We start from the raw sequence: 16430 nt of genomic DNA, 5'->3' as shown, positions 1-16430 counted from the left end.
GAACTACTTCTCACAGCCCACCATGCCACCATGTCTACTCCATCTGCTGAGAGGCACAGGAAGTCCAAACCATGTTCCTCCTTGATAGTTTCATTGATCTTTCTTGTACCAGAGGACGCGCAGCCCTGAAGCAAGTTCATTGGGTCAAAGGTCAGTGAACCTGAATAGTTCAGACTCACCAGAATAGTTGTGTTGCCCTCAATGAATTCCACAAAAACCTGTAGAACTTGCTCCTGTGTCTTCGTAGTTTTGAAGTTTGTGTTACATGTTCCATCTGCCTTCTGCACAAAAACATACAAAGATACAAGACAATTTATATTACACACACACCATTCCCTTCGTCTGTCAATCCTCTTGAACCATCAGCAGCTCAGCTCTTGCTAACCAGATGAAAGTGAGTAGCTGAACAGGAAGAGAGCAGATAAACCAAGCAAGAAGGGGAGGAAAGACAGAAAAGCTGATTGGATAACTTAAAATGGCACTTCATTTCCTGTTGAGTGCAGTTAAAAAAAAAAAAAGTCATGGTATTACCAGCTTGCAGTAGGGTTTTCTCACACGTCAGTACTAGCAGTGCAAAGTTCAATGGGGCAAACCACAGTAAGCTCTTTGGTTGTCCTCTCATCTAGCTTGGTGTAGCCAAACCCTGGCTGGAGGTGTAAGGGGACATTTTCAAACCCAATACTAGTCCTTTTTGTTTGGTTGGGTTTTTTTAATTTTTGTTTTTCAATGGGAAAATCAAAGAATTGCAGTTCAGACTCAGTTCCCAATATAACTTTGCACATTAACATGACCCAGAAGTCACAGAACAGAAAGCTAGTTGCAGCCAAGAACAACTCGGGATTTGCAATGCTCAGAGTGACACAAATGCTAGCAGTGACAAAGCAGGTGTGTGAATTTTGGCAAAGAACAGTGCATGCATGCTTGCACCCAACTGGGTCCTGGAGAAATTCAGAGTATTTTTGGGCTAGCGGTACAACTTATCACCCATTCAGTAGCATCCTGCTACTGAAAAAACAATTTTTATGTGCTGGTAGTGACCGGTTTGTGCTTGTGGGGTTACAAGTAAAGAGCAGTGCATGAATCATTGATATCTGTTCAACACAGACTATATGAATATGCATTTCTCCAAGAGCATCCCTGTTGCTTCAAGAGAAACAACTATGAGCTTTTAGGACTCACATGTAAAATAGTTGGTAGCCTGCATACACTAAAAGCCTGCAAGATTATGACACTGTATTCTTCTCCATCATATCAGTCCAATGAAGTTCCTCGTCTCCATTATAAGACTAAATCAAGAGGTCATCAAAATGTGTCGCCTCTCACATGTTAAAAGTCACCGCACCAAAACCGGGTAAATTCAGTTCCAGTCTCAGCAGGTAAAACACTATTTACTCCACAGCAGACCTCGGCCCCTAGTATATACATGAAAAAAAATCTGGTAATGCTAAACTTCCAGATTTATCATGCAAGAGAATGAACTGACTGAATGGCAAAGCCATGCAGAACAGCCTCCCACCTACCAGACTTCCTAGCAGCAGAATAAACAGAACTTTATTCCGAGGCTGTGGGCCAGATACAAGTGTGGCATGTCAGCCTGATGAGATGTGTAAGTTATGCAAGTGAAGTTCAGCAGGTAGGCAGTGAAAGTTAGGAGCCATCTGATCTGATGTATGATAAGATAATACTCAACACACACAGAAATTTGGAATGTCGTCTGATGCCTTGTACCTCTTCACTGGAGTAATGTTGTTTTAAAAAAAAAAAATAAAAAAATTCTGCCGGTGCCCCAAATCCCAGAGCAACGTCTGAAATAGCTGCTGTGTGTTCCCTTTTTGTCCTTTTTGCCTAGACAGACAAATTGTTTGCTTCCCTGTTGTTTAGAAACACTTCCATGATTTTGTTCCTTTGCAGTGGTTGGCAGGAAATCTAACTGATGCCTGACTTTACTTGCTGTAAACAACATCCAGATTTTGAACGGCACCATCCCTCCTATTCTCTACCAGGTCCTTGCTACAACTCTGGATGCATCTGTTGCCCACGAAGCACTCACTTGACTTGCCGCTTGAAGTCATACATTTGCCAGGGCCTCCACAGACATTCCTGCACAGCAGAGCAGTTCATTGCGCAGTGTGGCTAGTGGGTCACTTGCAGCACTTCTCATTACACGTGACAGTGTCACGGCTAGCAGAAGGGCAGGTCTGGCTGCTCCATAAAATAGTGCTACCTATATTAATCTGTGTGGTCTTGCTCAGATTCCTCTGCAGAATGCCCTTAACAGGCTCTGGGTTAAGGTTGTGACCTAAATGGATTCACAAATATTTACGAATCAAATCTGATGTCCTGGAAAAATGGCTATCCCTGATCCACAGCTAAAGAAAGAAGGAACTTCCCAAACTGCACAGAGGTTCAGTGACAGAACGGGAAAACAGAACCCCTGATTCTCAGCCCCACACATCTCTGCTCTGCAAAACTACTGATGTTGTAGAGACACTTTGTGATGTCTGGCCTTCAGACAGCCCCTTCCAGTGAGGAAACCTGCATTCTGAATCTGGCAGGCGCAAGAGACTGAGTGTCAGGTGCCAGATGTAAGGAAACGCAACGGTTCCAACTATTTTTCATAAGAGGAAGAGGGAAAAATCCCATAGGTAAACCTGGCCTGATTTCAGAGATAGGGAAGCAAGGCAAGGAAAAAAGATGGATCAACCTAAAGAGAAAAGGCACCCACTGATGAAGAAGGAGTGCATACAGTGAATAAGATCTCATTTACTGGAATCCACTTCACAGAAGTTGCTATGATATCAGTTTCTTTGCTTCTGCTTTTTACTCCTGCAGCCACAGGGCAGGAATGACCAAACCCAACATAACTGTTCAGCTAACTCCAGGAGTTATCAGGGCACTCGGGGAAAACAACCCCTTTTTCCCATCAACCACTAGCTGGCACCACTGATCCTTATAGGCTCTCCTTTCAAAATGGGGATCTCTATAGCATGGCTTTGCTTTTCTGCAAATATACAGAATTGGATGTACAGTTCAGCTACAGGGAAACAGTGCAGGGACTACTGATTTAGCTGTATTGCTTGAACAATACACTTTTCTCCATATAAAAAAATAAGAGAATACCTACATCCCTCATAACAGCACAGGGAGACAGAGGAAAATGTAATGTACTGCAGTACTCCAAAGCATTTCCTGTGCTTAATAAAAGATTAGGTATTTGTGTCCTGTTTTGCACAGTTACAGCATTGTCTCAACAGAGGGAATTATCATGCAGTCTGTGGGCCATACTGCTCTTACCCACCTCTGACAACCAGACAAACCATAAAGAACAGGCCAGGACGTTTTACTGGAGCTCCTCTGCGCTCCTTTAACTCAGTTGCTCTCCAGGACTCGACGTAAATGCCTAAGTCTTCTACACTGACTATCTTTCCAAGAACATATCTAAAAGGTCTCAAGATCATCTAGGCTTCTAATTCCGTTACACGGAGTATCCAAAGGCCTAAGTGGTATAGGAATAAAACGGGTATCTTGATAACACAATTAGATGGCTAAAGGGTAAGACAGGAAGTGTCTTGGCCGGACTGGAGCCAGATCATCTACCACCCAGACAGTTCCTGTGTGAGGATGCCTGTGTGTAACAGCCTGGAGTGGGTGGCACAGCATACAGGGGGCCAGCACAGCATGAGCTGGAAGGCCTAGTTCCTGTGTCACAGCCGGAGAATCCGTGAATGAGGAAGGGAGAAGACAACAAAGGGAAGGAGAGAAGAAGGGGTGTTTAAAGAGCCTCTGCTACCCTCTTTCATCCCTTTTTTCTTCCTATGTGCTTGAAGTATGAAATGGAAGCAAAGCTCATCCAGATTCTAATTTACAATGTCCTAACATACCTAAATTAAATGTATATGCTCTGGGAACATTCGGAAATCACACAGGGTAACCCATGCTAACTTCTTCATAGCTGTCCCATCACAGGCTTCAGGTAACAAGTATTCATCCACAGTGTGGGTGGGTTTGGGCAGCCCTCACCACGCTCTCTGCTGCTACACCACTATCCAAACCCAAGCGAACTAGTTCAAGGCTAGCTGCAGCAGGCCTGGGCAAGCAGAAAGCACAACTCTGGATTCCAGCAAGTGTTAACATTGAAGTAATCGAGTCAGGTGGCTGATATTCTGAGAGTAGGTCCTAATGGGTTTCTGGGTAGATGTGACATTGTCATGGAGCACAACAAATATCAAGAATTAATGGGTAGGGAAAAAAAATTGCCAGGGTTCTTCCATGGCTGTAAGGTAGCATCCCAGGAATGGTATAGGGGCACAAATTTATCCATCAAGAATAGCAGATGGACTTTGTTGATGGAGAAATTTTATTTTTGGTTGTTTTGGCTTTATTCCAGCTCCATCTATACCAGCTATTGTAATATACTTAAAAGGAAAAGGGATTTCCTCAATCCCAAGTATATCTAAGCTAATGCTTTTAACATGCCTTGCAAATAAGCATAACTGGAACAAAAAAACCCCACTTTACTGTGATTCACTTGAAATAAAGGTGTATCATTCCCAGATTAAAAAAAAGTAATGTCATGGGGAGAGGCCGTTATTTCTTCAGTTCTGAGTTTTTCTTTATAAGAGTCTCATTTTCATTGTGTCTGCTCTGTGTACCTGCTTGGATCCTTCCTGCAATGTCTCTGTGGTTGAGCCAAGTACGGCTGATGTGCATTCGATGCTTAACTTCATTGACAGTACTCTGTTATAATTACTACGGATGTTTTAAAACGACAATACACTGAACTCTTGTGGCTTTAATTAGTGCATTTTCACATAATCCTTTGGAAAAACTGGCTACTGATGAGTACTTTTTGATTAATCAACAAATCAAACAAAGTTCAGTCTCCAAGATCAGGCAGAAGTGAAACTATTACCTTAATCCCTTCAATCCTGAAGCCCAGGTTGGCACTAGAGCTGATGGTTTCCCTCCACTGCATGTATCGGGGTTTGGTGACAGCATGCTGGGCATTCTCTTCAGCTGTGGGAGCAAGAGGATCCACTTCAATCATTTTCTTGTACATGTCCTTACGCAGCTTTGGTTTCTCACGGGCCTTAGTCAACTCTTCCTCCAGGTATGTCCTGCAAAAACATCACATCCCAACAAAACTGTAAGGACTCCCCAAACATTTCTGTTTACAACTTACAACCTGCCCTCAAGAAATGTCAACCAGGAAAGTTGTTATCATTACCCCAGTTTTGCATATGGGGAAACTAAAAAAAACTAAAAAAACTAAAAAGAACATGGACTAATGACTGCACAGGCGTATTTAGCGAAACAGTTCAGGAATCAGGAGTTGTGTCATTCACTTGTTCTAACTATACCTTTACTTACTGTTACACGTCATTGTCATATCCTGCTTACAGAATGGAAGAAAGCTGAATTCCTACTGTGCCATGAAATAGAACTGTATTTTCAGAGGACAGTTAGGAGAGATCATTTACAGTGAAATCAAAAGCAATTAAGGCTGCTGAAGTCTTACTGTCTTCTCTCTCCTAAAAAAAAAAAACAAACCAACCCAGTCTTGTGATTTTTTTAGGCCTCAGAAAGCAATTAAGGTTTTACTTAACACATCACACGATGAAAGACAGAATCCTTCTTCATATAGTAAAAATGACAGAGTAAAGCAGATTATCTGAGCAGTTCCAAATCAGAAAAGATAACCTAAGAGCAGGAAGGTGAAAGGTGACAAACCTTCCACGTTTTGCTGTTATCACTCAACCCGTTAATCTTGTAACCATTAGAAAGGCACTATCCATGTTCACTACATTCCACTGGACTCCTAGAGCTTGTCTCTCTCCACAAAGCTTGTACTTTATCAGGCACATGGAGTGTACTTTCTTCAACACAGTGTAATAAACCAGGCAGGCGTTTAGGAGATGCTGTCACTCATTACCAGAACGTCACCTACTCTGAATAAAATATGTACTGCTGCAAATCCTTCTCCTCTTTCTTCTGGGCATACCAATGCTACACATTTCTACTCTGATTTAGCTGACAATTCATTTAAGATTCTGCATCTATTTGAAAAGGCTTGTCTGAACTCCTGTAAGTTGAATAACTCATTTATGACAGTAACTCTTGAGCATCTGAGCTGGCACACAAAAGATTACGATGACAGTTCATACCTCTCTGTACTGTTGCTCCAGGCTCTCAACAGATTCCTTATCTATTTGTTATGCTTAGATACCATTTTTGAGGTTTTCCTCTCAATCACAGATAACAAAAGGAAAAGAAAGCGAGAATCTGGACAACAAGGTGATAGCATCATGGAAATGTCAGAGTAGGGAAAAAACACAGGTCATTCCTGAGCAGATGGTCAAGTCTTTTCTTTACAAAAAAGATCAATACCAGCAAAGGCTTATTCAAGCGTTGGAAATGGGCTTTCACACTGCTATTCAGTCATTCACATTTGGAGATGGGAATTTTACTCTTTGTGGGTTTTTTTGAATTACTGCATACACAAAGATTAAATGAACTGTCAGTGAACGAATCATGTAATTTTTTTCCCCCATGTATTATCAGGCCACTGCAGAGAAACTTTGTCTTAAGTCACCCCTGAAAATGTCTCGATGTGCATAGTTTTTGAGGCTATAGATCAGTCAGTTTACAGAATCCATGTACAATCAGGCAACAATGGGACATACTCTCCTCAGCTTGTCCAAGGCGATTGCCAAACCAACAACAGGTTGTCTGGACTGAATCCCAAGGCTCCAAAAATGTTACCAAACTTCTCCAGACAGAGCATGACCACATCCCCCCGCCCCTTCCCCCACTTCCTTCAAATGCATTTGGGTCAGAAAGCACTTCTTTCATGTACCCCACCTGATCCCCATCTTGCAGTCCATCACACAAGGCCCTTCAAAATCAGTAAGCAAGTCATCCAGCTGAATGTAGCTCTCGCCATCTCTCTCCACCACACCATGGAAGCAAGGGACACAGGAGCGTAGCGGGTCTTTCATCAATCGCTCAAAACACTCTTTTTCATTCTCTGAGAAGCGTTTGAGAATCTTCCCACTATCGGCTGCCTTGAAACTCCCTAAAAAAGAAAATCAAACACATGCTGACAAGACTGACCTGCAAAAAAGAAAACCACCTTCCCCTACCACTTCAGCTTCATCTACCTCAGCCTCATGACACCAGTTACAGACTTCCCCTGAAAAGAGAATATGCTTTTCATAAAAAATAAAACACCCAGGACAAACACAGCCATTGGCAGTGAAAGTCCATTTGGATACGTTCCCATGTCAGAATTTATAGCTTTAAGGAGTGCAGCTGCTCGAGGCCATCGGGTTTTTTTCATGCTAAACTCTTTGTTAGGATATCCAACACTACTTTACTTATTAAAATGCAAAGAAAGAAGCCACAAGCCAGAACTTATTAATCCTCTGACAGGCTATTTTAAAGCTGCATAACGCGGCTAGTGTTGGCTTTGTCCTTAATCCTCACATAGGGTATACCTGCTGAGTGTGTACGTACCGAGGCAGTACGGTCAATCGGTGATCATTAAACAGCCACGAACAGGCCAGAAGCCAAGCACTGCCCTTTCTACACACGCACGCTGTGACTGCGCACGCGTGTTCCTCCAGGCACTGCCTCTTCTCCAGAGCCCTGCTAGTCTTGCAGGTACAGCCTGTAGTGCAATTGCTTTTTTACAGCCCTGTGTCTGAATGGTATCCAGTACAAATGACAATCTGCATAGGCCAAGATTGGCAGTAATTAGACTCCAGCTGTGGAAGTCGCTCTCTGGTCCCGCAACCTGACAATAACATCTGAGGAAAGTACAGGTTTCATTCAGAGGTACCCTTTAATCTACACGACATAAAACAGGCACCAAAGTAGGACCCTCATTAATCCTGCAGCTAATGCTCAACTTCTGTCACAACAGGATCCTTCAGCCATTGCAAACTGGTTCTTCCCTGACAAATCCTATAACTGGCGCTGCCACAAGGGCAAAGGTGGTGATGGCCCAAGTTTTAGTTTGGAAAGAACTTGTCATATCAGAGAAGAACAGCTGCAAGAAGGATGGACTAAATGCAATCACAGAAAACTATCTAAAGCAACGTGGAGCAGTATCTCTCCTCATCTTCTAGTAACCTCTTAACCCGACTCTTCCTACCCTACTACACAAGCCTCCAGAATGGTTGTGATTACACGACTAGTGACTGCATCACTCCACACAGATCAAGCCAACCCCACACACGCTGTGGTAAGAACTGCAATAAGACTGGGTCGTCTTGGCTTTCTGCATGATGTAAGTCAGACCCAGCAACACCTCTAAGTAAAATACAGCTGCTCCATTTCTAGGGCTAAATAAATTTCTCTGCACAGCTTTGAAGTGCATCATATTAGTGCATTAACATATAAAGAGGTGGTTCAGGTACTGCATTAAAGCACGATGCAGCGTAGGTGCCTGCCCACATGTGTACTAATAAACCCCGCACTATCACTTTAGGAACAAGGGCTGCATAGGAATTAACTGAAGCACGAGAGAAGCAAACCTGATAACTTCTCTTGATTTTTTTTTTGTCTGACGAATGAAACAAAGCCTACATCAGGAGCACACTTAACTTCCACAGACATAAAACTAGATCCAGCTGACTGAGCTTCTCCTTGCACTCACACAGTTAGCGATGACAGACTCACAATGCAATACCTGGTCAGCAAGTCAATTTTCACCAGATTTGTTTTCCACCCAAAGATTTCCACCCATGTTCAGATAAGGGGCTTGCAGTTGGTATTAGAAACACTGTCCTTGCCAGAGCTGAGGCACATACAGGCACAGACAGTAATCCTTCCAACTAGGGAAGTAACTTATTGGCTACTCAGTCACGAAAGATGATAACATACCACAACCAACAGCAACGGATGGGCCAGGGCTTCAACTCCCCAGACCCTCTTATTTCTCTCTAACACTTATTTTACACATATCACCTTACAAGGATGCATTGGGACCCTGGCTCTTCCAGAGTCTGACCATTGCTTCTTTGCTCATCTCATCTCACTCCCCCTTCCCTATTCCCCCACAACTGAAGGAAAGAAGTTCTAGTTCACAGATTCACGTGATATTGCCTGCTTCCTTTTACCTGAAGGAAGGAAAGAGAGAAACACTGTTTTCCTTGCTGCTGCCATCCCCACTCCAGAGACAAACACATTGAAGAGATCCATCTCACCTGTATGCCCAGCCAACTGCACCCATGAGTAGCGTTTCTTGAAGGGGCTGATGACTGGTAAGTTAACCATGGTTTTAATTGTATGCCATGCCTTTTTCTGAAATACAAAGAAAAGAAATATTAAGTTGGGCAAAAGCTCAAATCCTGACATGCCACAAACCTAGCACATAGCTTCATGCACATTGAATTGTTCCTCGCTAATTTTTAAGCGCTCGAAGGTGGAACCACAGAACAAACACGATGATCATCATTGGAAAAATACGCACATAAAACCAAGAATGAACAAATACTCAAATATAATACCCTACCATCCACAAGAAAGCTGCTTGCAAGAAATAATAAAAAAAAAAAAGTGTCACTGCACGTCACAGGCCTGTTCTTAGCCACACCTGACCCTCTCCGTGTCTGAGTCATGCAGTATGCGGAAAGCAGATGCTGAACACACACTTCTGCACATTTAAGTTTCCATGAGACATGAACATAAGCTGTTTGCCACTGTCAGCAATACTTCCTTTCCCAGAGAACTTCAGCATCACCTCGTGATTAACGGCTTTCTCCGAGTCAGCAGGTGAGTCTTACTGCGACAGATGCATAGAAAATACATCTCTAGTTGGACACAGAGGTCTCTCAGCACCCATTGACAATGAGCTGTAGAATCTACTCCAGGTCACAGATTTTCCTGCTCCCTCCCCTCTTTCCCAATCTTGTTACTTTTTAACAAAGCTGGGCATTGCTGTGGCCACCTTTGGCTGTGGCACAGTGCAGCTGTCTGGATACCGCTGCAGGCAGACAGGGAAACGGAGCAGCTGCTCACAAACAGCAGCTGAGTGCTCTGTCACAAAGGCAGAAAGGTGAAAAAAAAAGAAAAAAAAGTAGAAAGTGAAAAAGTCATGTGCTCTGGAACTGAAACCCAGCTGGGAGAGAACCCCAGCCCACTGGCGTTCAGGTTACACTCTGAGGGATCCCAAAGTGCTTTACAAACAAGGACCACAGGCTCATTTCTTCTGTCACTAGGACACGATACCCTGCTGGAGAAAGAGACAGAGCTGCACAGTACTTGTGGGTGACAATTTAGTGCTGAGGGGGTTTTGCTGAGATCAAGTATAGCTGGAGATTAGGCAGCATTTACAGAAGTGCTTATCAACGGCCTAACTAGGATTCACCAAAATCAATGGGAGGCATTGATTTCACTGAAAACAAGTTTAGGTCATTGCTCAACACCTGAAAAATCCACCTTCAAAACAACCACATCTCTCTAGCAGCGATATTGATCTGACAATTCAGATGCTTAGGATACGTATTTTTTTATTGTCTTCTACAATATACTTCTACAGAAGTGAAAAATACAAAAAGTGAAATAGCATCCAATGATACACAGGCAAAATGTAGCTCTTCAGATCACTCTCTACCCCAGCAATCCTTCCCAAAACTAGTTGGCTTATACCACGTTTCTTACAAGGTATTCTCTAGCAATGATGGTCACTGTGTGAGGGCAAAACCCTGCATCTATCTTAGAATGTATCAAGAGGATATGTGAACTCACAGACACAAGCGATCTTTTTTTAAGGATTTGTCTTCACAAGAAAGTTTTAAGTTATGCTGCAAGTTAAACTGACATAACAATATAATCACCATCTGAACATAGTTATTCTGAAATAAGATTGATTCTTCCTATTTACCCTTGCAGTGCTAAACAGCAACTTGGCTCTATCACAGAGCTAGCTGCTTTTTAGTAAGGATAAGAGAGACTCTCGTACACCACTTATAAATGTCCATTGCCTCCCTCTGGAGAAACGTGCAGTGTAACTATTGTTATTCAATTAGCAAAGGTAAATTACTTTTGTATATTCTATTTGCCAGATTTAACTGATGGCAGAAGCCCTCCAGTCTACTCTGCTGTTTCTACTCCAGCTGGACACAGCTGTAAGTTACTTAAAGAAGAGTTGAAAGTAAACATCATTCTGAATTAATGTGACTTCTTTGAATGTAACTTCTGCCAAAGATTTAGTTTTTGAAGATTCCAGCCCAGTTTTCAGAGTAACACTGTTTTTCCCCCCCAATCCCTTCATCAGAAGTCATCATTGCTCCATAACTCTCCTGTAAATCACACGGAATCATAGAATGGTTCGGGTTGGAAGGGACCTCAAAGATCATCTAGTTCCAACCCCCCTGCCATGGGCAGGGACACCTCCCACTAGACCAGGCTGCTCAAAGCTCCATCCAGCATGGCCTTGAACACTTCCAGGGATGGGGTATCCACAGCTTCTCTGAGCAGACTGTTCCAGTGCCTCACCACCCTCACAGTAAAGAATTTCTTCCTGATGTCCAATCTAAATCTACCCTCTTTCAGTTTGAGGCCATTACCCCGTGTCCAATACTCATCATAATGTCCCACTCCTAACAAACTGCATCCTGTCTCCCAACGAGTTGTCATACTGCTACATCCAGGAGTGATGAGAAGCTCAGCTTTTCAAGGAATGCACATCAACTGTCAATGTAACACCACACTCCAGAGGCTTTCCCGCCTCCTCCCTCCCACCTACCCCTAAGAAGCTGCAGCTTTTATTTGTACTGTGAGTGTGAAGGAGAGACATGGGGCCAAATTCAGCCCCAGCTCAAGTGGACTTTGGCTGCTTAGGTTACAGCTGCCTTGGAGAAGTATGTTTAAGCTACTCATCCAATAAGCAGACACTGACAATTTTTAATTTTTTATTTATTTTAAATAATGTCTTCACAGTCCTCCCTCAAGGCAGGGAAAGCATGAGGCTCAAGCTCGGAGGGAAAGGACCGCTTCCAGACCCATCCCACGTGGCATCCTGCCATCGGCAGGGGTTCAGCAGTTGCACTTTCCTCTACTGCAACTTCCAGTCTCCCAACTCACTCAACCCGGGATGCAAATCGCCAGGATGCAAACAGGGCTGCATGCTGTTGGAGCAGTGGTGTGAGTGGGAAGATGAAAACTTTGTGTGCCTGCTGTGGGAGGAATCTTTCTCACTTCTATTTCTAAAGCAAGATTTCTTCCTCTTTGTTAGCAATGGTATTATGTGCTTTTCAAATCACCGCTTTATGCTGCAATGGCAAGGAGGACTGCTACCACTGCCCATCTGCATTTGCAGTCCAGATCTCCCTCAGTCCCTGTTTCTTCTAGATTCCTGCTCCGTCTTCCTTGATCTTTTGCTTTGCCTGGGTATCTCCAAGAAATTCTTCCAGATTTCCAGCCACTGTATGCTATTCACATATATTCAGGGAAAACTCAGATATCTCTGTATTGGGATTGCCTGAATCAGATGCCCTTGACATTACCGATGCTGTTTTATATGCCTTCTGGGATCAATATACACAAACCATTCCAAAAGGGCCAAGAGGCAAGCGTGAGAAATATTAACATTCTTAGATTCAGCATATAAGTTACTCAGTGTGAACTGTAACTGACACACTACACATATATGTCTTCCTAAGCAATAAAAGGTGTGGGATGCTGAAGAGGGGAAAAGCTATTTTCCTGCCAACAGGTCAGCCTGTGTGACAGGCTGTGCCACGGGAACTGGGTCCCTGGTAGCAAACAAACAAAAATTCAGGGGAGGAGAGAATGGTAGAACCGATTTCCACAACGCAGCCACAATGCATGCAAAGGATGGTGGCTTGGTATCTGACATCGATCTGTGTTATCTGGATTACTCTTCTGAACTTGAAGCACAGCACTGAAGAGAAGCATACATCCATGCAGCAGACGTGGCAGACTTGCTCTGTGTTAGCACTAGCACGTGCAGACAAAATGCCAGGCAGATGAGGTATTCCCAACCTATTGAACCCTGGATACAGGTGGCTGTTGCCATCATGCCTATCCATTAAGAAACAGGAAAGATGAGCAGCAACCAAGAGCCAGTGGTTTCTGTGACCACAGCTTTCTCCAGGCCTCTTCTCATGACTGAGAGCACAAACTTTATACATCACTAGTACACAGACACACAGCCATCATGATCCTGCCCAAATACACGAGCAGGACTTGGCTGAGGAAAATCCACTAAACTCACTGAGAGCCATTTCATCCATTTTAAGGAGTTTTGGCTCAGGCCTCACTGTCCCCAAGAATCAATCCACAGGAACTAACCAGCTTTCCTGAAACCCTCCCACCAGTTCAGGACAAGGGCTGTAACATCCTAATAGTCAAGCTCACTGAACAGGTAAGCGTAGACTCCCTGAACTCGGTGGGGTTTTTTGGGTTGACACTGCTGGTGTTTTACAGGCAGTACAGAACAACTGAAATCTCTCTCTGAGCGTACACTGAATCCCTCAGGGACAAATGAGCCACTCTGACTCCTAACGACATTGGGGGATAGGGACCTGAACCCTCCTCTGCTGTTCTGTGGAAAAATAAATAAAATCACTCCCTTATTTAACGATAAAATGAAAACAAAGATCTCTGTTCTGTGAAGACCTTAAACACATATAACTACCCTCAGACAAGCGCTGACAAACAGGCAAGATACACAGGAATTTGTAGAATTGAGCCATAAGTGAAGAAATTACAATAATTAAAAACAACAATCACATCTAAACTAGTAAGTTTCAGGGGAGGGAATAAGAAAACCCTTTTCTTCAGAAAAAAACCCCAAAACTTATCAGTTTTGATAATCCTAGCATGTTACCTGAAACTATACTGAGTTAAAGAACACAAGTACATTCAAATGTAACATAAATCAAGAGGGTCCCTAAAAAAGTTCATTTTTCCATCATCAGCAGAGTGGAGGAATAGTTTCTTGCCTGACCTGGTAGATTTTCATGGAAATTCTGCTAGACTATAGTAAACAGTGATCCTTGAATCCTTTTTCCAGGAAAATTTCAGGAGTTTCTTTATCCAAGATCCTGTTGTCTTTTTTTGTGCACTAGTACAAAGCCTACGCAAGCCTACAGAGAGCTATTATGACAGCAAGAAACAAAAGGATAGTGAGAAATTTCTTTGTAATCTTTTTTTTTGATCCCGTAAAAGGCTTTAAGAAAGAGTATTTAATTGTCAGTCATCATAATCTACTGTTCTCTTAAAGTCTTTACATCACTCAGGCTAAATTCTGCCACTCTGGGACACGGGGGCTGAAATCTGATCTGTATTGCTGGTTGCCACTGCCTACTCAGTGTCTCACTAACTCCTAGAAGGAACAAGGTTCCTCCACAGGGACTTGCAGGGAGCACAGAAAACTATAATTATCAAAAAGTTACTACATGCGTTTCAAAATAGTTCTGGAAGAGCCGCGTGCCCAAAACGCAAAAACACTGAGCAACACCTTGCCCGGCAATCTTAGTCAACACAGTGCAAATGAGCAAGCATGCGAGAAGGTGATGGGTGTTGGCCCCTTTCCGGACACGGTAACCGTAACAATAGGGACTGGAAAAGTAACACCTGGGAACCCATCAGACCATTAGCTGGAACTGCCTTCTACACACGGGCCCTAAGCTAACACTAAGCATTACTAAACTGAGTATCAGTTATGACTTATCCATGCACTGTATTAGTCATTCTCCAGTGGCTCACCTTTCTGCTGTGATTTTTTTTTTCCCCACTTCTCTTCCTTCCTGGGTCACACACTAGCACCCATATTATTCCGAGTGCTACAACAAATACTCATAAGGTCCATAAGATTATTCACAGAGCTGTCGTAAGCATCAGTGTGAGCAGATGGTAGGGTCTAGTCCTGCAAATAGCTCTCGGTTAATATTTGTTCCTCCTAAACTCTGTGTATGTTTTAAAGTTTTATTATTGTTTCAGCTTTACTTTTTATAGTATATACACTTACTTAACTCAATAAATGTTTTTAAAGCCCCACAAGTTAATTTCATCTACAAAATCCTTGACTGTTTTATTTAGTTTATTAAAACTGAAATAAACCGGCTTGAAAGCTAGTTTGTTTTCTTAATTTTTTTATGCTATTTTACTAGAGTACTTAATTCAATTTGGAAAATGAAATTAACATATTCAGATTTGTTCTCCATTTTCAGTACTGTTTGTCACTTTTTTTGACTTGGCTTTGACCTGACATACTGGACCTGAACATACAAAGAACTTAAATGTAGGTCCAAAGCTACTAACCGTATTATTTTAATGAACTAAGCCTAACTGGAACAAAACTTTGCTTTCATCTGTCTCAATGCAGCCATTACCTGCTGGTACCGTAAAAAGCTTCCATAAGAAGTCATTTTGAGTGGACCACAACCAAGACAATTACTAGCTTAATTTAATAACCCTGTAGTTAGGTATGCTTCTCTGGGTGTGTGAATGTAATCAATAACTACAATGCTATAATTACAACCTATTAAAAAGAGTCCCAAACATTTAAACAAAGAATCTACTGCTTTGTCAACGTCACGATATTCTACCAAGACAAGTTGTTATCAGCATAATTTCCCCCAAACCAGTGAGTTTTCCATCGGTGCAGCTTTACAGCAGCCAGCTTCAAAGGTTATTAGGAATTTCATTTTTTGAAAGGAGTGCAGCTCTGGGACAGCCAACCATATGGTTTCATCTCTTGGAGAGATCAGGGGATTTGAGTGATCTTATATAAAAAAAATAAAAAATTAAAAGATAGTGAGAGTTGCTGAGCAACACAGTATCTTTTTGGTTACAGTCACAGAATTTGCCTACTGAAGGATTCTGGTTTTGAGTTCTTTCAGTTTGAGGTTTAGTGTAGTTGTCTTTGCAGATCTGAAAGAGGCAGGCAGTTGACTTGGTCAGATCCAGATCCTGGCACCGCATTTTTACGGCCAATATAAGCAAATTATAATTATCCTTGTTTTTTCTTCTAATAATATATACATACATGCACACTTCTAAAATATCTAAAGCAGCTAGTAAAACCTTTCCATCGCAGTTGATCAAAATTCCGTGACTTTCTTTTTTTCAATTGTCCAGACTATAACAACTTGTAGGCTTGGGATCATTTGGTATTTGAAGAAAGTTAGAAGACCTAACAAGACATCATACTGCAGTGCAGAAAGTGAGGCACGCATGACATTTTTCCCTTATTTGTTGGGAGAAATATAACTTAAATATCCACAAAGGCTCTGTGTAGGGACACAAGGTACAAGCTTTGCCCATAGCTAAAACAAAAGTACCCCAAATAGCAAAGAAAATCCCTGAGTTAAAGCACTTACTTTATACTTTCAGCAGCCAGTTTCTGTGTTTTTGCCCCTCATTAAAGGTTTCTGGAATCCTCAAACTAAGGAGGT

At 42.4% G+C, this 16430-nt stretch overlaps 1 protein-coding gene across 2 annotated transcripts in view; it reads right to left on the bottom strand.

The window, feature by feature from the left end:
* The window catches only part of ITPKA (inositol-trisphosphate 3-kinase A), a 40653-nt gene that overhangs the window by 6123 nt on the left and 18100 nt on the right, over positions 1-16430 (bottom strand). For both annotated transcript variants that reach the window (XM_063321632.1, XM_063321633.1), the window contains 4 exons: positions 9210-9306; positions 6862-7075; positions 4913-5117; positions 180-281 (listed from right to left, as the gene is read on the bottom strand). In XM_063321632.1, the coding sequence (XP_063177702.1) occupies positions 180-281; positions 4913-5117; positions 6862-7075; positions 9210-9306 (618 nt within the window). The remainder of the gene's footprint in view (positions 1-179; positions 282-4912; positions 5118-6861; positions 7076-9209; positions 9307-16430) is intronic.

Source organism: Chroicocephalus ridibundus, unplaced genomic scaffold (genome assembly GCF_963924245.1).
Source record: "Chroicocephalus ridibundus unplaced genomic scaffold, bChrRid1.1 SCAFFOLD_483, whole genome shotgun sequence".
In the NCBI taxonomy this organism is placed as follows: domain Eukaryota; kingdom Metazoa; phylum Chordata; class Aves; order Charadriiformes; family Laridae; genus Chroicocephalus; species Chroicocephalus ridibundus.
This window is presented reverse-complemented; position numbering and strand designations above follow the sequence as displayed.